Source organism: Hemicordylus capensis, chromosome 2 (assembly GCF_027244095.1).
Source record: "Hemicordylus capensis ecotype Gifberg chromosome 2, rHemCap1.1.pri, whole genome shotgun sequence".
NCBI lineage: Eukaryota > Metazoa > Chordata > Lepidosauria > Squamata > Cordylidae > Hemicordylus > Hemicordylus capensis.
The window spans coordinates 377,912,330-377,938,421 of record NC_069658.1 but is presented as its reverse complement, the minus strand read 5'-3'; the positions used below and the strand labels follow the sequence as shown (position 1 = coordinate 377,938,421).

The 26,092-nt window shown below is 42.6% G+C and overlaps 1 protein-coding gene across 1 annotated transcript; it reads left to right on the top strand.

Annotated features, from left to right (window-relative positions):
* The first annotated feature begins 200 nt into the window (after window positions 1-200).
* LOC128344012 (C-type lectin domain family 4 member G-like) lies at window positions 201-24,616 on the top strand. Its single transcript, XM_053293450.1, has 11 exons — window positions 201-285; window positions 2,100-2,210; window positions 4,398-4,460; window positions 5,366-5,455; window positions 7,003-7,128; window positions 8,253-8,378; window positions 17,111-17,215; window positions 17,872-17,991; window positions 20,378-20,529; window positions 21,097-21,206; window positions 24,275-24,616. Exons 1-11 carry the CDS (start codon window positions 201-203, stop codon window positions 24,405-24,407), a joined length of 1,221 nt encoding a protein of 406 aa, XP_053149425.1. The 3' UTR covers window positions 24,408-24,616.
* The last annotated feature ends 1,476 nt before the right edge of the window (window positions 24,617-26,092 follow it).

The window sequence follows — 26,092 nt, the reverse complement described above, 5'->3', positions numbered from 1 at the left end:
TGCATTGATCCATTGACAGCTCCTTGGTTTAAAAGTCATCTGATAAGTGAGCTCTAGTACTGAAAAGCTTGTGCCACAATACACCTATTTTCCTTTAAGGGCCAAAATACTGGGTTTGTGTTTGATGTAACAAACACAGCTCACTCACAGCTAAAATTGGCATAAAAAGTGTCTGCAAAGATTCTTTCATAGTTGAAGAAATGGAAACTTCTTACACCAAATATGAGGATTCAGAGCAAGTGAAATTGTCAATGGAAGGACAGATCCATACAGCTGGAATGAGAGGTATGGCAAGTAAACCAAGTGGGGAGGGAATGGCTTTCTGCATAGCCCACTGTCAAGAGTGACACTAGAATAATTAGTTCTGGGAAGCAAACAGGCAGTGAAGTCCATCATTTGTGGAGGAAGGATTTTGCTACATCAGTTATGTCACAGAAGAGACACAGAAAAGCAAAATGGGTTATAGTTACCCAACTGACTCTCTGTATACCTGCAGCTCTCATTGAAAGAACTCCTCTTGAAGATTCAGTCCAGTTACACTAGCCAAACCTTGCCTTTGGCTCTAGGACAATGAAGTTCCATTTTGGACAGGCTCACACAATCAATCTTATGTTAGTTTGATGGGAATCTGAGTCTCCCAAGGTGTGCATGCTCTTGTAGAGAATGTTGTGTGAACCCAGTCATTAGTGACAATCTCAGATTGGTATAATGCTAAACCGACATGAAATCTGTTGTAGTATTTTTTCCAGATATGTATTATTTATTTATCATATTTCTATACTGCCAGATATGTGTATCTCTAGGCAGTGTAACACAGTTTAAAACACAAGTATAAAACAGAGTAAAAACCATTTCACAGAATTAAAAAAGTTAAAAAATAATTTCATGGGATGAAAATTAAAATTAATTTCCGTTAAAAGCCTGAGAAAACAGGTGTGTCTTGAGGGTCTTGCTAAAAGCAATCAGAGATTGAGATGCTCTTATTTTGACAGGGAGCATATTCCAAAGCCCCAGGGCAGCCACAGAGAAAGCCCAGTCCTGAGTCACCACCAGACAAGCTGGTGCAACCGTAACCAGACCTCTCCAGATGATCCTAAAGGTGACAGGCTTCATGACAAAGAAGGCACTCTTAAGTACCCTGGACCTAAGCTGTTAAGGGCTTTATAGCCCTTTGTATTTCTCTCAGAAACATATTGGTAGCCAGTTTAGTTCTTTTAAAATCTGTGTTCTATGGTCCCTTTGTGTTGTCCCAGAGACCAGTCTGGCTCATGCATTCTGTACCAGTTGTAGTTTCCAGAGTACATACAAAGGCGGCGGCACATAGAGCATTTACACTAGTCAAGCTGGGAGGTTATCAGCATATGCACCACTGTTTTAAGGTCATTTACCTCTAGAATGGACGTAGCTGTATCTGCCGAAGCTGATAAAAAGTATTCCCGGCCAGTGCCTCAGCCTGAGAAACCCGAGAGAGTTTTGGATCCAGGAGCATTCCCACCACATACATGATCTTTCAGGGGGAGAAACCCGATTCAGAACAGTCAGATCTAAACCATCTCTTGCTTCCCGACTCTCCACAGTACCACATATTGTGGCCAAATAATTAAATTTGTTTTATTTTCTCTTTCTTTAAATTCCAACATTTTCAGTTCTGATGAAAGAAAACTCTTACTGTTTTGCATTTTGGGAAGTTAGCATCTGGAGTTTCTGACAATTTTAAATGGACTGAAGATTAAATAATTTGCAACACACACACACCCCTGAACTTGCAGGCTCTCTACCTTTTTGGACAACATTTGAATGTCCCTTATATAAAGAACTTCGCCAGTGCATACAGAAACATGAACTACAGATCAGTTACAAACAATTTCAGCTTTTAGTTTATGCTACTTTTGTTCAGTTCAAGTATTTTCATATGAGTAAGGTTCCTCATCTTTGAAAGATGCAGAGGTCAACTTGTGACAATCCAAACATCAATACCCTTTCTCTCTCTTCTACCTCCACTACTGATTCTTATTTTACTCCTGCTACATCTCATTCTGAAATTACACTGCTGCTGCAATAAAATATATTCTAATAACTAGCTGGTCTTGCTTGCATAGGTCTTCATATTCCAAAGGTCATCCAGCAGAAGGGTCCTCTGATCATCTGTGCCATAGTGAGCTTTGGTTTTGTGCTTGGCATAGCCCTTCTCTCTAAGAGCCTTCAAAACAGTAAGTCTCTCTTATAGAAGAAATGAAGTTCTTTTGAGAGGACACTAGTCCTTTGTTACCTAGCATGAAGAACTCTTTTGGTATATTCTATGGACAGCCTCTATGTTTCTCTAACAGAAAAGTTGTTGATTTGTTTATGATGATTTGTTGTGTTGATTTGTAGAGCATCTACTCCAGATTACTTAACACAGGACATGATCCTTGTAATTGCATAATGATTAAATAATACCGAAAATGTGAATTTTTCCTAATCTTTTTATGCATGTTTAATGTAACATAAGACTTTATACAATTTTAGTTATTGTGACTAAGGAGCAATGGTGATTTTGGAACAATATCTTTTCCAATATAATCCAGAATAAAATGAATGATTGTGTGTGTGAGGCTAAATATTTAACCATCCCTTATACTATTTAAATACTTCCTCTAGAAGCACTTTTGTGTAAGGGTGTGTATGGACTGGTCCAACTGCAAACCAGTCTGCTGTGAATCGGGCTGGTTTGAGCGGTTTGAATGCAAACTGCTTCAAACCGGTTGAAGCCGGTTCATCGACCCAACCCATGGGACCCATGGTTCGGTCTGAATTTTAACTGAATTTGAACTGAACCACTGCAACTGATCTGTGCACACCCCTACTTTTGTGACCATCTGAATTGTTCTCATTGCTTAGATGGAGATCAGAAGAGAGTCATGTCTCACATTATGTCCTGAATGGTGTATCTCCATGTTGCATAATTTTTATTTTTATTTCAGTCTAAATTAACTTTTCACATTGTTCCTTAACCTGAGCTTGTTACTAGCCTGAGCCCTATGACATCTATTAAATATAGATGTCTGGAGGAATGTGTATATGTACAAGGAATTATGTAAATACTTGGAACTTTCTTTTTGGTTTTCCTGAAACCAGAACTAAACTGGTAGGCCAGATTTAATCTGCCCACTAGTTTCTAGGAAGGCTAATTCAACAATAACATGATTCTCTACTTCGCATGCAATCCAAACCTATAAAGTCTTCATGGCAACACACCCAAAGCAAAAGACCCATTTCACTAAAATAGTAACAATCCACACCATTTCAGAGGGCAACCCCCACCTCCCAAAAAAACTCAACCCAATACCTTGATTATGTTAGCTACTCTGGAAGAAGTTGTTTGAATACTGTGGAGAAATCAAGATTGTTTGGTAGGATGAGATTATATGGTTGATTTATGGCTAATTCTGAACTCCTTACACTACAGAGCAGAAGGTTTCAAGTTCCCTCCCTGCCCTCTCCACGATAGGGCTGAGAGAGATTCCTGCCTACAACCTTGGAGAAGCCGCTGCCAGTCTGTGAAGACAATACTGAGCTAGATAGACCAATGGTCTGACTCAGTATATGGCAGCTTCGTATGTTCCTATGTACAAGATCTATGCATGAGGAGGCAAACATCTTTGATTCTTGAACTGAAAAAATCTTCCCGTGTCTAGACTCGGAGAGGTCCAAAAAGATCAGCCTGATGAAGACTAAATTCTCACATAAATTATTTAATGTGATAAATAATAACATTACCTCTCTTTGCTATTACCTCTCTTTTATTTTATAATCCACAAGCCAGGCCCTCAAATTTTTGGCCATCGGTACCATCTCAAAAAACTCAGGGGATGATGCTCATGGTGGGTTTTGGCAACATCTACCCGCCCTAGAGATGGGAAAGAAGTGATAGCATTGTTGCAGTTACAGCTTTGTGTGTGTTATCACCCCTTCTTTAACTCTGCTCCCAAACAATCTGGAACATTTTTAAACGGAGGAAAGGGTTAGGGGTACGGGTTAGGGCACCAATGAATAAATTGTTGTACTCTCTCCATGGAGTACATTCCTGCCAAATTTCCATTTCTTTGACAACATTGATAAAATGTTATAGACGTTTCTGTGTTTTAAAAAGTGTTAAAAGCTTTTAGAACACATTGCACATTTGGCTCTCAGGCCCAATGGCCAGGACAATAAAAACATAACATCCTGAAAGCTGAAAGTACAGTATTAGAGTGCTATCACCCATCTCTAGGAGTGCAGACCTTGTCAAGAATCACAATGAGCACTCATCCTCCCAGATGGTACGGACCACCTCAGCTGGGTCACGTACTATTAGTAAAGACAGAAATCCTTGGAACCGGCTCTAGTCTTTGCTGAAAGACTCTTTTTGTGTCTAGGTTCTGAGATGTCCAAAGAGATCAACCTGATGAAGACTACTTTGTCACAGAAGTTATTTAACGGTAGGTTCTTCTGTTATTACTTCTCTTCCATCTTAGTAAAGACAGAAACCTTTGGACCACCTTTAGGCTGCTGTCTTGAGACCTTAAGCAAGGCAATCTCCTGTGCTGTATTTCATCTTTTTTAAAGCATATGTAGGGAAGTGCATATACAATGGTTGATAATCCATTCTTGTATTTCTAAAAATTATTTGTATCCTGCCTTTTAAAGCCAGAGCAGCTAAGAAAAAATTTAAAACTGCAAAACCCCCAAACCACCAACGGTAAAAGCCAGCAAAAGCAGCAACCTGAAACAATATTTTAAAAAGCAAATTAAAGCCAACAAGAATTATTAGCACTCCTTCCCAAAGGCTTGGCGAAAGCTGTAGGCAGTCTTTAAAAATTTGCCAGGGAGGACCCTGGTGCACTTCCATGGCGAGGGTATTCCACAGGTGTGGCGCCACTGCAAAATGTGCCACACACTTCTGTAGCATTGGAAACGTCACATGCAAGTATGCAGCTGTAGGGAAGGTTCTGGGGGCATTGCAAGATGTGGGCCTTGACCCTTTTTGTACTTGACCTTTTTCACATTACAAATTTAGCAGTGTGGGGTGGTTCTGTACTACTTATTTAAACATAAGTAGGGAATTGTATAGAAGCTACTCTCTCTGTGTGACACTAAGAGGATCAGATTAATATGCCTTTTGTTGAACCATAAATCTGGGGTGTGTAATATTTCCAACTTCACAAAAGGGTCTGGGCAATACATGGGGAACTTCTTCTGGACAGACCCATTAAAATTAATGGAAGCTGGGCAAGAGCACGATGATTGTACTCCAGTGCTGCTCTCATTCTTTTCAGCGGGGGTTGCCCAATTAACTTTCTGGTGGATATGTGACTCTGAGTTAACCCCCATCTGCCATCTGCAGTGTCAAAGGAAGTGTTTGGAACCAGCTTGAAGATTGTGTTGTACCAAACAGAGTCCAGGAAAGAACTGTCACATCTCCAGGAAGCTGTAGGTAAGATGTGTGATTGTGTGTGTGTGAGGCTAAACACTTACATAGGAACATAGGAAGCTGCCATATACTGAGTCAGACCATTGGTCTATCTAGCTCAGTATTGTCTTCACAGACTGGCAACGGTTTCTCCAAGGTTGCAGGCAGGAGTCTCTCTCAGTACTATCTTGGAGATGCCAGGGAGGGAACGTGGAACCTAGATGCTCTTCCCAGAGCAGCTCCATCTCCTAAGGGCAATATCTAACAGTACTCACACATCAAGTCTCCCATTCATATGCAACCAGGGTGGACCCTGTTTGGCTAAGGGGACAAGTCATGCTTGCTGTCACAAGGCCAGCTCTCCTCTCGACACCGACACTTGTCCTTATACTAATTAAATGGTTAATGGAGAAGTCCATTGCTCTCCTGGGAGCTTTGCACACATGGCTTTTGGTTAGAATCTACTCCAGAATGGAGTGTGTCAGTCCACATATTAGCTGCATTTACCCCAAAGTCACTGTGGGCTATCAGGGACCACCAATACAGACAGAACTCTGTTTCTCCCCTGAATCATGGCTGCACATTCTGGCTTAGCCCGAATTATGTCTGGCTTTTAAAAATCCTCTATTTTCAGCAGCTTTAAAAACAAAAAACCCAATTCGGATCAAAATCGAAACACCCCAATTCATTTTTGGGTCCAAATCTGACCCATCAGAATCAACCCAGATTCGATTCGGATCCGAATTAATCTGAATCTGAATTGATTCAGATCAAGAAAACGGGTCCCAGAGCCAAAAGAGTGGGGTGGGGTGATAGTGCCTAATGGGTGAAAGCTACCACGTAGACGTCAGATCAGACTTTTTTGCATTTAAGTCAATGGGAGGCAAAAAGGCGGGAAATTCAAATAGATATCATTGCTCAAAAATGGAGGGGGAAGAAGAAGCACTTTAGTCTTTGCACAGACTGTTTGTTTTAGCTTGGCGGGGTCATTAGTTCTACAGCTGCTTCCAGGAGACTGATCCTGAGTTAATTGTCCAAGCTAGGAGTGATAGCATGAATTTATTAATAACATTATTGTGTAATATGACATTGGCTATCTTGTCATTTTGTACCTGGATGAAACCACAGAGCACAAGATGTCCAAATTGCCTTTCCCTGGCTATTTGGGAGCCAACTGAGTGGGGATGCTCAGTACCCTGTACAAGCAATCACACATTATACCGAATCATTTGAAATATAGAAGAAGAATATATAAGAAAGTATGAAGTAAGAGCAGCTATAATAGGGGTGGCGGGCTCCTACCACACGCCCAAACAAAACAAAACATATGGGAGAATGTAAAACTGGACTAGTGTAGATTGATCATCATCCATGTAGGGAAGGTTCACATCATCATCTGGGATATCTAGTCCTGACAATGTAAAATGTATGGACAAACCCTAAATATGAAAGAAGACATGGCCATGTATGAGGAATGGGAGGCATATCTCAGTCAGCTGCCTGGAAGGGTATCCTCAGACTGCTGTAGTGAAATTCATCTGCTAATTCTGTTGGCATGTTCTGTTTCTTAGTTTCTCTGATGGCAAAAGAGAACTCGACTCTGTCTGTGCTACAGGAACTGGCTGAGTTGAAAAGAGGGAATGGGAGACTTGCTGGAGATGTGATACCAGTGCTGCAAGAATTACATAACTTCACAGGTTAATTCACCATTAATTCTACAGTTAATGTATTAATTAGAATTGATTCACCATTAGTTCTATAGCCACTTCCAAGAGACTGATCCTGAGTTAGCAGCCCAAGCTAGATCTAATAGCATGAACATGTTTAAACATTATTGTATGGTATGACATTGAGGGCAGGCAGTGGGGAAGGCAGCAGAAGCTTGCCTTCCCTACAGACAAGCAACGTGGAGTTGCTGGGTTGATGAATCGCGTGCCCAGAAGGCCCACAATTGCCATGGGCAGCGTAGAGGTGTGGAGGGCGGGATATGTTGTCCTTGTCCCAGAAATCCCACAATGCATCATGTGCATACGTGGTGCATTGTGGGGAAGCCCCCAGCGACAGACAGGCACCTGTCAGTGTTTCAGCGCTGTCTGAAAGCAGCTGGCACTGACACACAGTCATTTGAACGGGGTTAAGGGAGTGCTCGCTCCCTTAAACTTGTTTAAGAGCCTGGCTTCTTAGCAAGGTTTGCCGCAGCAGCTCTCGGCAGTTCCCATGGGCAGCCAAGCCCAGGCTTAGCTGCCCTGTGCCTGGTCTTGGCTGCTCATGAGAACAGCCTCATAGGATATCTTGTCATTTTGTACCAGGATGAATCCACGGAGTCTAAGGTCTCCAAATTGCTTTCCCCCAGCTATTTGGGAGCCAATTGGAATCCTCAGTAGTTACCCTTTACAGGCAATAACACATTATACAGAGTAATTTGAAATATAGAAGAATAATATATTATTGTATTATATTGTATTGTATTTATTTATTATTTTTGTATACCACCCCAAACATACATCTCTGGGTGGTTATAAGAGATGAATGAAGTTAGAGCAGCTGTAACAGAGGTGGCAGGCTCCTAACCAAAACATATGGGAGAATGAAAAACTGGACTAGTGCAGATTAATTATCATTTATGCAAGGAAAGTTCACATAAGCACCAGGGGGTATCTAGTCTTGCACTATAATGTATGGACAAACCCTAAATATGAAAGAAGACATGGCCATCTATGAGGAATGGGAGGCATATCTCAGTCAGCTGCTTCGAAGGGTATCCTCAGATTGCTGTAGTGAAATTCATCTGCTAATTCTGTTGGCATTTTCTGTTTCTTAGTTTCTCTGATGGCAAAAGAGAACTCGACTTTGTCTATGCTAGAGGAACTGGCTGAGCTGAAGAGAGAGAATGGGAGAATTGCCAGAGACATGATATCAGTGCTGGAAGAGTTACATAACTTCACAGGTTAATTCACCATTAATGAATTCACCATTAGTTCTATAACCATCTCCAAAAGATTGATCCTGAGTTAATTGTCCAAGCTAGGTGTGATAGCATGAACTTAAAAAACAACAACCATTATTGTATGGTATGACATTGGATATCTTGTCATTTCGTACCAAGATGAAACCACAGAGTATAACGTCTCCAAATTGCCTCTCACCGGCTATTTGGGAGTTGGGCAGGTCGTTACATGGGGAAACAGTCCAGACAATTGAGGCCTGTTCCTTTTTCCAGATTTCCTTCCAACCCTGCAGCCCCATGGAGCTCTGGAAACACTCCTAGGATTAGAGTGCTGCTGCTGAATGCCAGGCCAGTATATGCTAAAACACCTCTCATACACAATTTGAATGTGGATGAGCGTGCTGACCTGGTTTGTGTGATGGAGACCTGGTTGGATGAGCTTGGTGGTGTGTCTATCTCAGCAGTGTCCTCCAGGTTTTCTGATCCTTCAGCAGCCCCGCCTTGAGGGTTGGGGAGGGGGCGTTGCAGTATGAGACCTTTCACTGTTTCAGGTGCCCAGTTAGGCAATCTTCAGAATTTCAAGTGTTTGTCCTTGAGAGTGGGCCTCCAAGATAGGCTGGGGATTCTGTTGGTGTACCGACCACCCCGCTGCACTTCAGTCTCACTACCTGAGCTGGCAGAGGTGGTCTCGGAGGTGGCTCAGGGTTCCTCCAAGCTTATTGTCTTGGGGGTCTTGCAACTCAGGATTTCATGGCAACCATGGACCTATCTCAATTAACATTAGGCTGTAATTAACATTACTCTGGATCTGTTTTTTCAGACCAGGGAATAAATGATCTGAAGGTGGGGGAGTCTGAGATAATTCCCTTGTCATGGACAGATCATCATCTGGTGGGGTTTAGTTTGATTGCTCAGTCTACCCTCTGCAGGGGTGATGGACCAATTAGAATGGTCCATCCCTGAAGGATTATGGATCAATTTGATCTCCAGACAGCTCTCGGGGAGTTTCCAGTGTCCAGAGCTGGTGACTCTGTCAAGGCCCTGGTGAATTTCTGGAACATAGAGTCTTTCCTAAATGCCCTCTCCAGTTTGGTGGAGCCTGTTCTGCTCCATGGTTTTCCTCAGAGCTTAGGGCAATGAAACAACTCAGATGACAGCTGGGACAATGCTGGAGGAAGAGTTATGATGAATACGACCAGAGCCCATTTTAGGGAATACTCCATGGCAGTGGGGACGATGAAGAAATGTTTTTTCTTTGCCTCCATTGCATCTGCTCAATTGAGCTGTTCCGTTTGAGGCAGGTAGTGGAGGAGCTGTTCCATTTAGCAAAGGCATTGCTCCACACACACACCCCAGATAATGGAGGAGGGACCATCTACAGCTCATTGTGATCAGTTTGCATGTCACTTTGCAGATAAAGTCACTTGCAACCATGCTGATTTGGACTCCAGGGTTTTGGCAGTTCTAGCAGATGTGCCTTGGGTATCATCTGGTTCTATTGTGTTGGATTCTTTTCAGTTAGTGCATCATGAGGATGTGAACAAGATCCTGGGGAGTATCATGCACCCTGGACCCTTGCCCTTCATGGTTAATATAATCTGCCAGGGAGGGTACAGGTAGATGGTTGGAGGCTATAATCAGTGTTTTATTAAGGGAGGGCTGGGAGATCCAGCATGCCTCAAGGAGATGATGGTAAGACATTATTTTAAAAGCCTTCCCTTGATCCCTCCAACCTGGACAACTACAGACCTGTTTCTAACCTTTCCATTTTGGGCAAGGTGATAGAGAGTGTGGTGGCATCCCAGCTGTAGAGGGTCATGGCCATGTCTGGGGATTCTGGGAGTTGTAGCCCAACAATATCTGGAGGCCCAAGGTTAAGAAACCCTGCTGTAGACCCCTTATGTAATGAATTGTGGGTAGTGGAAAATTTTCCCTTCCTTTCTGACTCAGCCAGCAACCAGCCGAATGATTAACTCACTGGCCAGATTTAACTAGTTCTGCAGCACAAGGGATACTTTAATACTGAGTCATCCCTTTCCTGTGCTCTGAGAAGCAGACCAGCTGGTTTAAAAATATTTAACTTTCCAAACCCAGAAAAGTTAAGAAAATATTATGGTAAACCCAGAGGCCCTGGTAGTTTAAAATGCTGCCACCAAGTCACCGCTTAGAAAGTCTTTCCCAACAGGGTTTGGGTGACTAGCAGTCCTATTTTCACTTTGCTTCCCCTTGCTAGTAGGCAAGAATAAAACTTTCCTCTTCCGTGCATCTGCCTGGATGTGGAATTAATTGTTCATTTGGCCAAGCTCTCCTTGAGATGTGTTCTGCACCAGAGAAACACCTCCTTCTCCTGCTCAGTTAATAATCAGCCTTCTGAAGCTTGTAAAATGTAAAGAACAGAGAGAGAAATACTTTTTATTAAAATTACTGCAGACTAGTTCCGTCTGAGGCTCTTAGATTTTTAGATACACTTAAAAATGTTTAACTTGGTTACAAGAATGCTTCCATACGCCTTGCTGGGTCTAAAGCAACACACTTTGAAATCTTACTTACTTAGTTGCAAGGAACAGATATTTAGGAAAATGCAAAGCACACAAACAAAGAAATATAAATTCCTGACACGAAGTCTGATGAAACAAACTAGACTAAATTCCTGAAGCCAAAGGTGGTTCCTTTCTTCTTGAACTCACCAAACTCCTGATGAGAATCAAGCCTCCTGAAGATCTCTCACCCTGAGAGATTGAGGCAGCCGACCACATGCTAGTCCGCATTTTCTGCAAAGACTTTCTTTCTTCTTCCTAGAATCCCCCCTGCAGGTCTCATGTCCCACCCACCTGGTCAACTGATTGGTTTTGCCCTGGAGTTCACCAGCCTGTCAGTCAAGACAGAGGTTTACTTCCTATTAACACTATAGAGGGAGGGAAAGCTAGTCCTATACCTTTCAATCTGGCTTCCATCCTGGGTATGGGACTAGTGGATGACCTACGCTGGGAGTTTGATGGGGGAGGAGTGCATCCCTGTTGGTTCTTCTGGACCTCTCAGCGGCATTCAATACCATTGGCTATGGTATCCTTCTGGACCGCTTCTTGAGTATGGGAATTAGAGGCACTGCTTTTGAGTGGCTTCAGTCCTTTCTCGGGGGAGTGTCATGCCCTTACCCTTGGATAATGAAGAGGAGGAGGAAGTTGGCAACCCTCCAGCAGAGCAAGAGGAGGAGAGTTTATTTGTCAGGCTGCAAGAAGAAACTGAGGCAGGCCAAGTTGAGGCTGCAGCACCTGAGGGGCCACCAGAAGCAGACAGGCTGGGGGGTCAGCAGTCAGACTCGGAGCTGCTAGAAGTACAAGCGATAATCCCCGAAGAATGAAGGCATACCAAGCATCGGCAACAGTGTGATGTGCAGCTGCAGCCTTTGAGATGAAGTGAGCATCTCTGTAACAAGGCAGATAAACTCTGAATTTACAACAGCTGGCTGAGGGAGGAGGGCAATTAGCCAAGTGCTATAAATCTGCCAACAGACTACAACCAAGTTGCTAGAAGCAGCATGTCATTCCTGGAGCACTGCTGTAGCCTCAGCCTCTGACTTTGAGGGATTCCAGCTTCATATTGGCTTTGGAGTTTCTGGCTGTTCCTGACCAACCTTTGTTCCCTGCTCATGACTGGACTGTAACTATTCTTTCCATGGAGGAGGCCTTGTACCTTGTTGGGCTCTGGACCCGTGGAAATCTGGTGAGTGAACCAGGTTGTGGGGGAAGGCAGTTTGAACCTGATACTTCCAGTAAAGTGTTCTCTTGTGTTTTCTTTGCAGGCAGGGGAGGACTCCAAGGAGCTGCCTGCAACCCTGCCCAAGACCTAAACGAAGATGTTGAGAGGACCAGAGAGGATGCTGAGGAACTTCCAGTGACCTTGACAGAGACCTTGATTCGGATGCCAGACGGACAGGCTTCTGACAGGGAGGGTCCAGAAGGTGGTGCTGGGGAACTACTTCTTGGCTCCTTGGCCATTGGCCTGTGCAGTTCTGCAGCATTCAATTTTGTCCCCAATGCTGTTTAACATGTACATGAAACCACTGGGAGAGGTCATCAGGGACTTGGACTGAGTTGCCAGCAATATGCAGATGACACTCCGCTCTTATCTCTTCTTATCACCTGATCCTAGGGAAGCAGTGGATGTCCTGAGTCGGGGTCTGGAGTTGGATGGGTTGGATGTAGGCTAATAAACTGAGATTGAAACCGGGCAAGGCGGAGGTGCTGTTGGTCAGTTGGAAAGCCAATTGGGATGAGGGGATTCAACCAGTTCTGGATGGTATCATTCATTCATTTATTCATTCACACAGTCAGACAGATGTTATTGACTGGGCTGTTTCATCCAGACATCGAGTCCTTCCCAAGGACCTGGGATGCCTGAATTTTATTGTCAATATTGTTGTTGTTATAAATATCGTCGCAAAATGTAAGCTGTTCCCAGAGAAGTTGCTTTTTGTAATTGATTGATGGTTATTTCCATGACCCCTATGGTATTGAGGTGCTCTTCAAGGTGTTTTGGAATTGCTCCTATGGCGCCAATTACTACTGGGATTATTTTGTTCTTCTTCTGCCACAACCTTTCAATTTCGATTTGAAGATTTTTATATTTTGTTATTTTTTCTATTTCTTTTTCTTCTATTCTACTGTCACCTGGTATTGCTATGTCAATTATTTTGACTTGTTTTTCTTTCTTCCCGACTACAGTTATATCTGGTGCATTGTGTAACAGATGTTTATCTTTTTGTAGTCGGAAGTCCCATAATGTTTTTACATCTTCATTTTCTACAACTTTTTCAATTTTGTGGTCCCACCAATCTTTGGCTACAAGCATCTTGTATTTTTTGCAGATGTTCCAGTGTATCATCCCTGCTACCTTGTCATGCCTTTGTTTGTAGTCAGACTGTGTGATCTTTTTACAACAGTTAATTAAGTGGTCCAGTGTTTCATCTGCTTCTTTACAAAGGCGGCACTTGCTGTTTGTTGTTGATTTTTCTACTTTTACTCTTATTGCATTTGTTCTTAGTACTTGTTCTTGTGCAGCCAGTATTAAATCCTCTGTTTCTTTCTCCAAGTTGCCATTCTTAAGCCAATGTCAGGTCTTAATGATGTTTGATTTTCCAGTTATATTGCGCAAATATTGACCATGCAGTGGCTTATTTTTCCATTTTTCTGCTCTGTTCTTTACTTGTTCTTCCTTGTAGTCCTGCTTTGTTTCATTGGTGTTTAATAATTGCACATTGTTGACCATTTGAAGTGCCTCTTCTTCAGTGTCCTTTATATATTCTTGAAGGCCTCTTTTCTCCTCTTCTACTGTTTGATGGACTTGCAGCATTCCTTTTACACCTGCGAGGTGGATCTGCGAGGGAGGTATAGCCGAACTACATCACTGCGGGGATGCATTGCATGATTGATGGTCATCATTTTCCTGGTCTTACGATCTAACATCTCTAGTTCTGCCTGAGTCCAGTCTATTATTCCTACGGTGTATCTAATGATGGGTATAGCTCAGGTGTTTATGGCTTGTATAGTGTTCCCACCATTGAGTTTGGACAATTTTTCTAACTTTACTGATGTATTCACTTCAAGTTTTTCTTTTAACTTCAGTATGTTTGATGTTATCAGCCTGAAGAATTCCCAAGTATTTGTAGTGTTCTTTCTCTTCCAAATTCTTGATGTTGTTTCCATTGGGCAGTACTATTCCTTCCATTCTTGTTATTTTTCCTCTGTTCATTATTAACACAGCACACTTATCTAGTCCAAACTCCATTGCTATATCGCTACTAAATAGGCAAGCTGTATTTAGCAGTGATTCAATTTCTGATTGGGACTTTCCATACAACTTCAAATCATCTATATAGAGCAGATGGTATATTTTACTTGATACTTTAGATGTTTGTTATCCAAGGCCTGTTTTGTTTAGTATTTGTGAAAGTGGAGTCATGGCGATTACAAACAACAGTGGGGATAATGAGTCCCCTTAGAAAATACCTCTTCTAATGCCAACCTGTCCAAGTGTCTCGCCACTGATTGTTAACTGTGTACTACACATACTCATTGCTCTTTTAATAAAAATCTGAATATTATTTTACTGACACCAATTGTCTCTAGACATTTTAGTATCCATGTATGAGGCAATGAGTCGAAGACCTTCCTGTAATCAATCCATGCAACACTTAATTTTTTCTTTTTTTTACAATTTTCTAAAATCGTTTTATGAATCAGCAGCTGATCTTTTGTGCCCCTAGTGTTCAGGCAATTTCCTTTCTGTTCAACTGGGAGCTGCTTACTAGTTAAAAAGTGTTGCATTACTTCATCTGCTATTATACCAGTTAATAATTTAAACATGGTTGGCAGGCAGGTTATTGGTCTATAATTACTTGGAACTGCACCTTTTGCTGGATCTTTCATTATGAAGTGTGTTTTACCAGTGGTTAAACATTGTTCAATATCACCTCCTTGCAAGATATAATTGAACTATTTTGATAGTTGTTTATGAAGCCTGTTAGTTGTTTAAGCCATAAACCATGCAGTTCATCGTCATCTGGTACAGTCCAATTTTTAATTTTCTTTGCTCTTTCACTTATTAATTCCGGTGTTATTATCAGATCTTGCATTTGTTGATTACATTTTTTGACCTCTTTTACCCAGCCTGCTTTTTTATTGTAATCTATTGGGTTGTCCCATAATTTTCCCCAGAATTGCACTATTTCTTCTTTATTTGGTGTTTCTGTGTATCTTGCAGTTTCTCCTTCTGTGCTTTGATAGAAACATTTCTGGTTTGTCTGGAACTGGGGATTCTACTTATGTTGTGCAATTCTGGCTTCATATCTTTAACATTGCTGTTATTTGCTGCTTTACTATTTCCAGGGCTTCTATAATTTTCCTTAAATCTAGATGGTATTTTTGGATCAGATACTGTTTGGTGTTTTCATTCTTCAACTTCTTGTCTTTCATATCTTTCAGTTTATTGGCATCTGATCTAAGCCTGGCAATTTTATTTTCTAATCTAATCTTCCATTTAGACAGTGTACTACTTTCTTTTTTAACAGGTCCCCTGATCTTATATCTGAGCTCTTGTGGTGTTGTTTTTGCTGCACTATACATTAGTTGGTTTGTTTCTTGCAGATTATTAGTTGTTGTTTCTGCAAGTGCAGCATTTACATCTTTTAATACCGTACCAAGTTGTTTTTTGGCAACTGTTTTTAGAGCTGGAAGCCGAACCCTGATGTTTATTTGGTACATATACTCAGTTATCTTTTGCTTTAATTCATGTTCCTTTTCTGTTAAATGGCATTCAGGTCTTTGAGATGAAGGCAAAGGAGAAGTCGCCTGGTTTTGAACCCGAAGCGGTTCAGTGATGATGATGATTTACATTTATAGACCAACCCATCCAAAGGCTCTGGGCAGTGCACCATTTAAAACACACTGCTTAAAACAATATAAAAACTCCCCTTGAAAGAGCAGGTGCTCAGCTTGGAGGAATTGCTGGATGCGGTTCTGCTTTTGGAAGCTCAGGTCGAAGCTCAGGTGGAGGCTTTCAGGGGTGCCTTTGCAAAGCTTCGCCTAGTTCGCCAGCTGCATTCCTTTCATGAGAAGGCAGATCTGGTCACAGTTACCCATGCCTTAGTCACATCATGGCTGGAATACTGTAATGTACTCTACATGGGGCTGCCCTTGAAGAATATTGGTTAACTGCAGCTAGTGCAAAATGCGGCAGCTAGAATTTTTCCTAGAGCTGCAATCTGAGATCATATTACATCAATTTTGAAAGAGCTACATTGGCTGCCAATTTGTTTCTGGGTCCAATTCTAGGTGCTGGTTTTGACCTTTAAAGCTCTTAATGGTGTGGGAGTTGGATATCTGCGGAACCGCCTGCTCCCAAGGTTTCTGCCTGTGTGACAAGATCATTGGGGAGGTTTCTGCTCCATGTATTGACAATGAGGGAGGATCAGCTGTCATACACATGGGACAGGGCCTTCTCAGTTATTGCTCCCAGACTTTGGAATGTTCTCCTGGTGGGCATCCGCTCCTCAGTCTCCATCACAGTTTTTAGAAAGCAAGTGAAATCTTGTCTTTTTACCCAGGCTTTTATATGTGTTGTTTTTTGTTGCTGCTGCTTTGTATTTAATGATCACATTGTGTATGGTTTTAGCTTTTAATTAGATTTGTATCTTTATATTCCAATTTAATATTTTTACTGTGTAACTGTTTTATAGTTTTATATTGTTTTAAATGTTTTGTAAACTGCCTTGAGATTGTTTTAATGAAAGGCGGTATAAAAAATTAACAATAAATCCATAAATAAATTTGGGAGCCAACTGAGTGGGGATGCTTCGTAGTTACTCTGTAGAAACAATCACACATTATCCAGAGTCATTTGAAATATAGAAGAATAATATATAAGACACGAATGAAGTAAGAGCAGTTGTGATGGGGTGATGGGTCCTACCACATGCCCGAACTAACCAAAACATATGGGAGAATGCAAAACTGGACTAGTGCAGATTAATCATAATTCATGCAGGGAAGGTTCACATGATCATCTAGGGGTGTCTAGTCCTGCACTATGAAATATGAACAAACCCTAAATTTGAAAGAGGCCATGTCCAAGTATGAGTGATGGGAGGCATATCTCAGCTGCTTGGAAGGGTATAATCAGATTGCTATAGCGAAATTCATCTACTAATTCTGTTGGCATTTTCTGTTTCTTAGCTTCTCTGATGTCAAAAGAGAACTTGACTCTATCTGTGCTACAGGAACTGGCTGAGCTGAACAGAGATGTGATACCAGCGCTGGAAGAGTTACATAACTTCACAGGTGAGGGAAATAATGCAGATACTGCTCAAGTACTGATGATATGATAGAAAGATTTACTAGTCAGCAAATGGAGAAGGATGATATAGGTTTGATTGTATGGCGTCATGTACATTTATTTGCTTGGTTGGTATTTCTTGGTGGGGGGTGGTGTAGATTTGTTGTTGCTGTTATTTATTAATTATTGAGAAAGCCTTGTATTAAAGATGTCTTGCCATGCAACTCTAGCCAAACTGGTGAGGATTGCTGAGGGTTAGATTCAATCTTCATAAGCCATTCAGTACAGACAAAAGAAAGGGCAAATTCAACCTACATGTGATTAACCACAGAGTTAGTATATAACCTCCAAATAGCCTTTGGTATATGACTGGTTGAGCTTTTGCTCTGTATAGTTAATCACACATAATCAGAGTTGTCAGAAATTAACAAGAGTAACATGTAGCTGCTGTATGATGGAAGAGCAGTTGTAATAGGGATGGTGGGCTCCTGATCACAAACATGGACTAACAAAAAACTATGGAGTAGGCAGTCTTGTGCTACAATGTATGGACAAAACCTAAATGAGAATGCTGAAAGGAAGAGGTCTGGCTGTGAAATACATCTTGAGGTCTGGCTATGAAATACATCTACTGATTCTATTTACATTTTCTGTTCCTTAGGTGTTCTGATGACAAACCTGGCTCCTTCTGTGCTAGAGGAACTGGCTGAGCTAAAAAGAAAGAACAAGATAATTGCCAGAGATGTGCAGCAAGTACTGGAAGAGTTACATAACGTTACAGGTGAGAGACACCTGTTCAAGTACCACTTTGAGCACTTTTGTTGAAAAGCAGTACATAAATATTTGTTCTAGTGGTAGGATGTGAAAGACAGACTTTGAGGAACAGGACCGAAAAAGTGTTGACACTTTTGAACTTTAGTGCTGGGGAAGACTTTTGAAGATACCATGGACAGCCCAGAAAACAAACAAATGGATCATAGAACAAATCAATCCAGAATTTTCACTTGAGGCACAAATGATCAGGTTTAAACTATCATACTTTGGACACATGAAGACCCAGCTCCCTTGAGAAGTCCACAATGCTGGGGAAAGTTGAAGAAAAGTGAAGAAGAGGACGACCAGCAGCAAGGTGGATGGACTTGATTACGACAGCAATGAATGCACCACTGAGAGACCTTAAATAAAGGCCAAGCTGAAGACAGATAATCCTGGATAGAATCTATCTATGTGGTCGCTAAGAGCCGACACCGACTTGACAGCACTTAATCAATCAGCAGCAGTAGTAGTATATGATATGACAAGAAGATCTAGTAGGTACCAAACAGAGCAGGCTGACATAAGTCAGTGGCAGAGCAGATGCTTTGAATGCAGAAGGTCCCAGGTTCAGTTTCTGGCATCTCCTGGAACAGCTGGTAAGACCCTCCCTAAAACCCCAGAGAGCTGCTGCCAAGCAGTGTAGATGATGTTGACAGTGGTCTGACTCAATATAATATAAGGCAGCTCCATATGTTCATTTCTGAGGAAATCCCAAGATAGATTCCAAATGATATTGCATTTGACTGAAAGTGGCAGCTAATAGTTAACATTTGGACAAGAATGTTACTCTGAAAGAGTAGTCCTGTCAACAAACTACTGCATCCCTCAGTCATAGCTCTCAAGCTTGTCTTTGTGTATAATTTGGTCAAGAGTGTGTAAATGCTAACATTTGTTAGACAGTAAAATTAAGGTAAAGGTAAAGTGTGCTGTTGAGTTGGTGTCGACTCCTGGTGATCACAGAGCTATATGGTTTTCTTTGGTAGAATACAGGAGGGGTTTACCATTGCCATCTTCCACGCAGTAGGAGAGGATGCCTTTCAGCATCTTTCTATATCACAACTGCCCGATATAGGTGTTTTCAGTCTGGGAAACAAACTAGCGGGGATTCGAACTGGCAACCTCTGGCTTGGTAGTCAAGCCATTTCCCCGCTGCACCATAAGATACTGTACTTTAATTTTATTGTGCATAAAGATACAGAGTTCACTAACAAATGTAAGTATTGCTTACTCAAACTCTTGTACACATTCTGGCTGTGTGTGTGCCCAGACACATTCTAATGTGCCTGAGCACACACACACACGTGCCTAGGCACGCTTGGCTGGCAAACAAATCCTGTTTAGCTCCTGCCAGACACAAGGAACTGAGGCTATGTATCAACTTTTAAATCTGTTTGCATAAAACAAGAGTTATGTCTAGACAAATCCCAGCATAAGGGCCATTTCATACTATCTGGAGATTATCTCCAGCTAGAGACAATGTCATGTATGTAGCAGCTCAGAGAGCCATATATCAGGCAAAGGGAGCAAAGGAAAAAACTACTGTCAGGCTCAGTACTGCTTGTTCCGCTGTGTGACCAGGACAGCCTCAGAGTTATTGGCTTCCTGGGCAGCATTCGCCCACTCGGTTTAAGGCTTGTTTCCGTCACAAGCCTTCCGTGGGCATTGCTGCCTCCAGGCCTGTCCTTGGAATCACAGGGCTCCTTCCTGTTTCAGCCTTCCTCCTTGACTGGCCCCTCATCATCGGCCAGTCTTGGTTTATATAACTCCTGAGAGTGGGGGCAACTCTCATGAATCTCACAAGAACTGCCCCCAACCTCATAAGATTTCACCACAATCAAGCAGCATCTTCTCTATACCCTGATGGGGCCAGTCAGACTCTCTCCATATGGCGGTCAGGATTTCCCCCCGTAGGACTGGGGCAGGCCAGGATTGCCCACGTTGGCAGTGTCTGTTCCCAGGAGCGTTCTCATTCCTCCACCACAGCCCACTTCCCATCAGGGGATCCCAATAGTTACCTACTTCTCAAAAATTGGTACTTCAGTAGGAAGGATCCATTCATTACGATGACATTGTAACCTCCCCCAGTCAAGAGAAACATGTCCACCTTTCATATGTGTAGCTTCTTTCAGATTGATAGATATGGCCTACTGACTAGAACTGATGCTAGCTTTAAAGAAATAGCCAATATATAAGAAGACCAGTCAATATTATATTGATCAGGTGGCAACCCATAGTCAAGGTATCAATTTTTTTCAAAAAGACCATTGTCACCCCAGGGGAACACTTCCAGTGGAGCTAAGCTGGTTTCCAGCTCAGTCCACTTACTTACCATGCTCTTTGGACTCTTGCAGATTTATTTTGCAGCAGCTGTCCTGACAATTGGTGGCCATTTGGGAAAAGCTGCTACTTCTTTTCAACCTCACGTAAACCCTGGATGTCTGCCAAGCAGTTCTGTGAGAATGAAGGGGCTCACCTAGTTATAATTAACAGCATGGCAGAACATGTAAGTGTTTGTTCCCTTTTCCTCTATGACTGTAATGCAAATGTAAGAAGTTGATTTATATGGACTTATATGATTGATCCATCTAGGTCGCTTTGTCAACCTTGACTGGCAGCCAGATGTATTGAATCAGAGCTCTGAAGTTTAGTAAGTTTTACATGCTGAAAAGCATATTGTCCATCTCATGGATTCCTCTAAAAGATACAGAATAAATTTGATTCATATCATATGCCACTGTGCTGCATGATGGGAATTGTAACTCTAACCCTGTTCTCAGTAAATCTTGTAGTTTGGTTTAGTTAGTGCATTCTCCATTATACATATTTAAGCTCTGAAGATAAATGAGACAATGCATGATTCCCATTCTCATGGAGATGAACTTTGCTAGACATGATCTGCCAATGGCTATTATAATATTATTTGCTGCGGTTGCTTTTCCCCTCAGTTTTGTTTTATATTTATATTTTCATGGATTTAATATTTCTGTCACTAGCCACTTTGGGTTCTTTTTAAAGAGAAGTGGTTTTAATAAAACACACATATATGATTGTCTATATTTCCTCTGCTTAGAATGTTTTGACAGGACAACTCTCCAGGGACCAGGTCTTTTGGATAGGCCTGAGTGATATTGTCAATGAAGGCAAGTGGTACTGGATAGATGGCACACCCATGACGTTCTCGTAAGTAACTCCTTTCTGGTTTTGTTTTGTTACGTTGCTCAGGAATGTATCTCAGGGCCCATTTTTATAAGAAAGCTAGCAAAAGGTTTGTACTGAAGAACTGCAGAGGTTCTCAGAATGCCTTCTGGAAAATGGAGATACCTAGATTTTAGGGCCATGGCACATTCACAGTACATGCTATGCATCTAATAAGGTAGCTTTTGCCTAGAAAAAGTTCATGTCAAACCAACTAGCGTCACTGCAAAGCCCACTGTTACTTCTTGCAGTAACAAATCACAGAGCTTCCTTCAGGGTGGTCCAATAAATTTTGCTGCCTGCGGTGGAGGACAATAGATGTACCCCATCTGCAGGCAGGTGCACCCATGGTGGTGGTGTGGAACCTGTTGGCCCCTGGGCCTCTCCTCCTCATACCTACTCCTGAAGTGGCCTCCTTACTCTGCCTCATGCAAGGGCCACCCCTGGCTTCCTTTGTGCAACAGTTCTTATGCTAAGAGGATATTATGGGCCAGAGTGTCAAATTCAAATGAGTGGGAGGGCCAGGTTTACCACCCTGCATTTGCCACATCCATAATTGTTTACTGAGAAATATAAATTCTGTCTTAAACCAACATAAATATCAATTATTTCTTAATTCAACATCAAACCATCAGTTTCTCCTTATAGTAAAACTGAGAGAAAAATAGATGTAATTGTTTTAAGACATTTTAAAAATAATTTTTATAGTTATAAAACAAACTAGCTGACCTGGCGCAGAGCATCTGCGCCCCAGTCCTCCTTGTCTCTCCTCCCTCACTTCAGCCCCAGTCCGTTCTCCCACTCCCAGTCTGCTTTTCCTCCCCTCCCCTCCCGCTGGCCTGGCCAGTGCTTTTCTTCCCCGCCCATAGGCCTGGCTGGTGCTTTCTCTCCCTGGCCGGCCCAGTAGGTGCTTTCCCTCACTGCTGGCCGGCCAGCCCAGTGGGCGCTTTCCCTCACCGCCCAACAGTCTGGCGGAAGCACTTTTCCTCACCGCCCATGGCCGGCGGCTGTGTACCTGTGGCTGTCTGGCAGCTGCTTGTGAACTCTCGTGAGGGCTGTCGCACATGGGATTAGCCACGGGTATGCCTTAGAGAATTAAATATATAGAATAGATATGATAACGAAAAGGTATGTTGTGTATATGCATTAATTTATAGTAGCCGACCCCGCACAGAGCATCTGTGTGCTCTTTGGGGCCGGCTGTTTCCCCCCTCCCTCCTGTCCTCCCCCGCTCCAGCCCTATGCTCTCTTGCCCTCCCTCTCTTCTGTTCCTCCCCTCCTTCCCAACCACCACCTGCACAGGGCATCCCCAACCAGCACCGCAGCTGTTCCTCACAGGGCAGCAGGCGGCCTGACACCCGTTTCCCTTCTGCCCCGCCCGTTCCCCACTCACCCTCACTGGCGCCGCCTGGGCCAGTCCATCCTGCCCTATACCGCCCTTCCAAAAATGGCTCAGGGTGGTTTACACAGAGAAATAACAAACAAACAAACAGCCAAGATGGACCCCTGTCCCCAAAGGGATCACAATCTAAAAAGAAACATAAGATCGACCCCAGCAACAGTCACTGGAGGTATGGTGCTGGGGGTGAATAGGGCCAGTTACTCTCCCCCTGCTAAATAAAGAGAATCACCACGTTAAAAGGTGCCTCTTTGCCAAGTTAGCAGGGGTTAACAGTTAAAATTAACAATTAAAACATTAAAACAGTTAAAAACCCTGGTTTCTCTAGTGTGAATTATTTGATGTGAGGGAATTCGGAGTAAATTTGGCTGATATGTGAATGCACACCTTTCTGGAGGAAATGCAAACTAAAAGCCTGCTGTGAAAAATCTACAGGTGGTAAACAGATATCTGCTCTGGACTCTACCCCCTTCAAATTGCAGGTGGGGACTCACATGGGTTAAATGCTTTTCTGTACAAGAAAATTCCTTATGTCTTATCTCTCTGTGACTCTAGTCTTTTTCTCTGTCTATGAGGTATAATTCCCCATGCTTTCCAATGGGAAAGTTTCCCCACATTTTCTGGGACATTAATGAACTTTTCCAAGGTTTGGGACTTTTGTGGTAGTGTGGCCAAGGTCTGGAATCTACCTGCAAAAATGGTGTGTTTCTACCTTTTATGGTTTGGTCTGGAAGTTTCATAGGAGGCAGTCAGTGAGGGCTTGTAGTTTGCAAGGATATGCACATCAAGCTTGTTGTGACTTTAATCTTTTTCTAGCTCTCTGGAGGTCTCATTTCTCATCTATGTCAATGGGAGAGTTTTCTCAGATATTCCAGGACATTAATGAATAATTCTCAAGCTTCAGATTCATTCATTCATTCATTCATTCATTTAGGTAGTCAGGTTCCAGACCTTGCCCAATCTGTGAAAACAGCATGTTACTTTCTTTTGTGGTTTGGTATAGGAGTTTCATATCCATCAGTGATTGACTTAGTGAGGGCTTGCAGTTTGCAAGCATATTAAAATCTACTGACTATCGTCTTTTTCTAGCTCCATGGTTTCATTCTCCATGGTTTCCAATGGAAGAGTTTTCTGGATTTTCCGCGAAAGTGATTATTTTCCTGGGGTTTGGGATTCTTTAGGTAGTCTGCGCAAGGTCTGCAAGCTACCTGAGGAAATTTCATGTTGCTATCTTTTGTGGTTTGGTCAGTCAGTGAGGCCGAAGCAGCTTTCTATTATAGCTATGTAAATAAAGGCGCAGCGGGGAAATGCTTGACCAACAAGCAGAAGGTTGCCAGTTCAAATCCTCGCTTGTACTATATCTGGCAGCAGCGATATAGGATGATGCTGAAAGGCATCATCTCATACTGTGCAGGAGGAGGCAATGGTAAACTTCTCCTGTATTCTACCAAAGAAAACCACAGGGCTCTGTGGGCACCAGGAGTCGAAATTGACTTGATGACACACTTTGCCTTTAAATAAAAGAAATATTACTCAAATGGTTGTAAGCTTCTAGTGTTCACAATATAATGGTACGTGATGCTTGCTATTCTATTTTAAATCCTTTCCCCACTAATTCCTATACTGTGCTTTACTTTTTTACTGCTACCATCAGATTATGGGCTCCTGGAGAACCCAACAATGTTGGACATGGAGGTGAGGACTGTGCTACACTACGCTTCAATGGGAAATGGAACGATGCAACCTGTTCTTCAAATGAGTTCTGGATCTGCGAACAAAATTGCTAGTCAAGCGTCTGTCTGTACAGGAACTCTGCTCAAGCCTTGGAACGCCGCTGCCTCTATAATAACCTCGAGGCTACTGCAAGGCATAGAGTTCATTGGCCGTCACCACAGACATGCACACATCCCATTCTGAAAAGGCTTATGTTAGCTTCGAGTCGCTGAGTGGATATCCTCATCTGCTTCCGTTTGATTATATATGGCCTCCTCCTGAATGCTTGACTGCAAATTCTGATTCTTGTTCATGCTGAACAATCAATTTCACTCTGAGTCACACTGAACCAAACGTATGCAAATTCACCCCCTGTCTCTTCTGAAGTGTGGTTGTAGCTTTAATTTTGCTCAAGTTACCATTGCAGTGTGCACCATTGTTAAGGTGTGGGGAGCACTGAATGTGAATGTTCCTTAGTATGTGCTAGAAGGCATCTGAGGAAAAAAGAGTGCTTGTGTGAGCATGAGCATAGTGTGGGCATCCATGCTGAGACTGTGGATGAATAGTTGTGTCTGTGAGTGACTGCTAGCCACTCTGCACGTGTATATTGGTGAGTCATGGGTTCTCCTTTCTAGCCTTACCACATGCCCAGTATAGAAAGTTATGCTTCCAGATGCAAACCCCCAGAAAGACCTCAAGAGCAACAGCTGCACGTGCATCCTTCCTCTCTTCAGTCTGTACTGCAGTGAATTAATAGGCATTAACCAGAAGCCTATTTGTAGCCAATATTTACTCACAGTATTTGCAAATCAAATATTGTGGCACTAGCTAGTGCACAGGCAGCTCCTGTTATCAACAGCCGCACTCAAGCAAGTTGCAGAGGCATCCTGTGCACAAAATAAAGAGCTATTTCAGAGCATAAAAAGTGCTCAGAGGAGGAGGATGTGAGAAAAGTCACACTTGGTGTTTCAGATTAATGGAGAATGAGCAGGGGCATAACAAGGCTGGAGTGGGCCCAGAGACAAAATTTTTAAATTGGGCCCCTCGCTGATACACACACACACACACACACACACACTCACTTCACATGTGACTTGCCTCTGGGGGGCCCCTCGAGGCGTGGGGGCCCCCAGGCAGCCGCCTCCCCTTGCCTAATGGTAGTTACGCCCCTGAGAATGAGGTTTTGCACTAAGCTCCTGTTATTCCAGGTGTTTTTCTCCTCCCTTCCCTGTGCTGAATCATTTGTTGTTTTGTTAGCAAAATAGCAGATTTGGTACAAGACAGTTAACTGATAGATTAAAAAAAAAAAATCCCAAGAAGGAACCATTTCAAGTTGTATCAGTTACATTGGTATGGAATGATGCTTAATCGTCTAGATAAAAAGGTGACTGTTCAGTCAACACAACCAATTCATTTGGACCTTATTTATACATGTGGTCTCAGGCCAATGTCAGTTCCCGCTGGGCTGATGTCTGTGGGCCAAATGAAAAGTTACTGTACATTGATAGTGTGATTTTGGCCATGCATTTACAATTTCAAAAATGCAAAGCGTAGTTGCACAAGGCCCCAATCTGTGTTGTTCTCAGTAAGGGACAGCAGTAGATGAGGGGGGCTCTTACCCTCCCACTTGCTGTGGTCCCTGTCCATACTGGGCACCTGCAGCTGCCATTTCCCCAGGAGAGAACCTTCCATTAGCACCAATGGGGGCTTCTCTTCAAGGACAAATAGCAATCCATGGGACTCCCTGATCCAAAGCTAG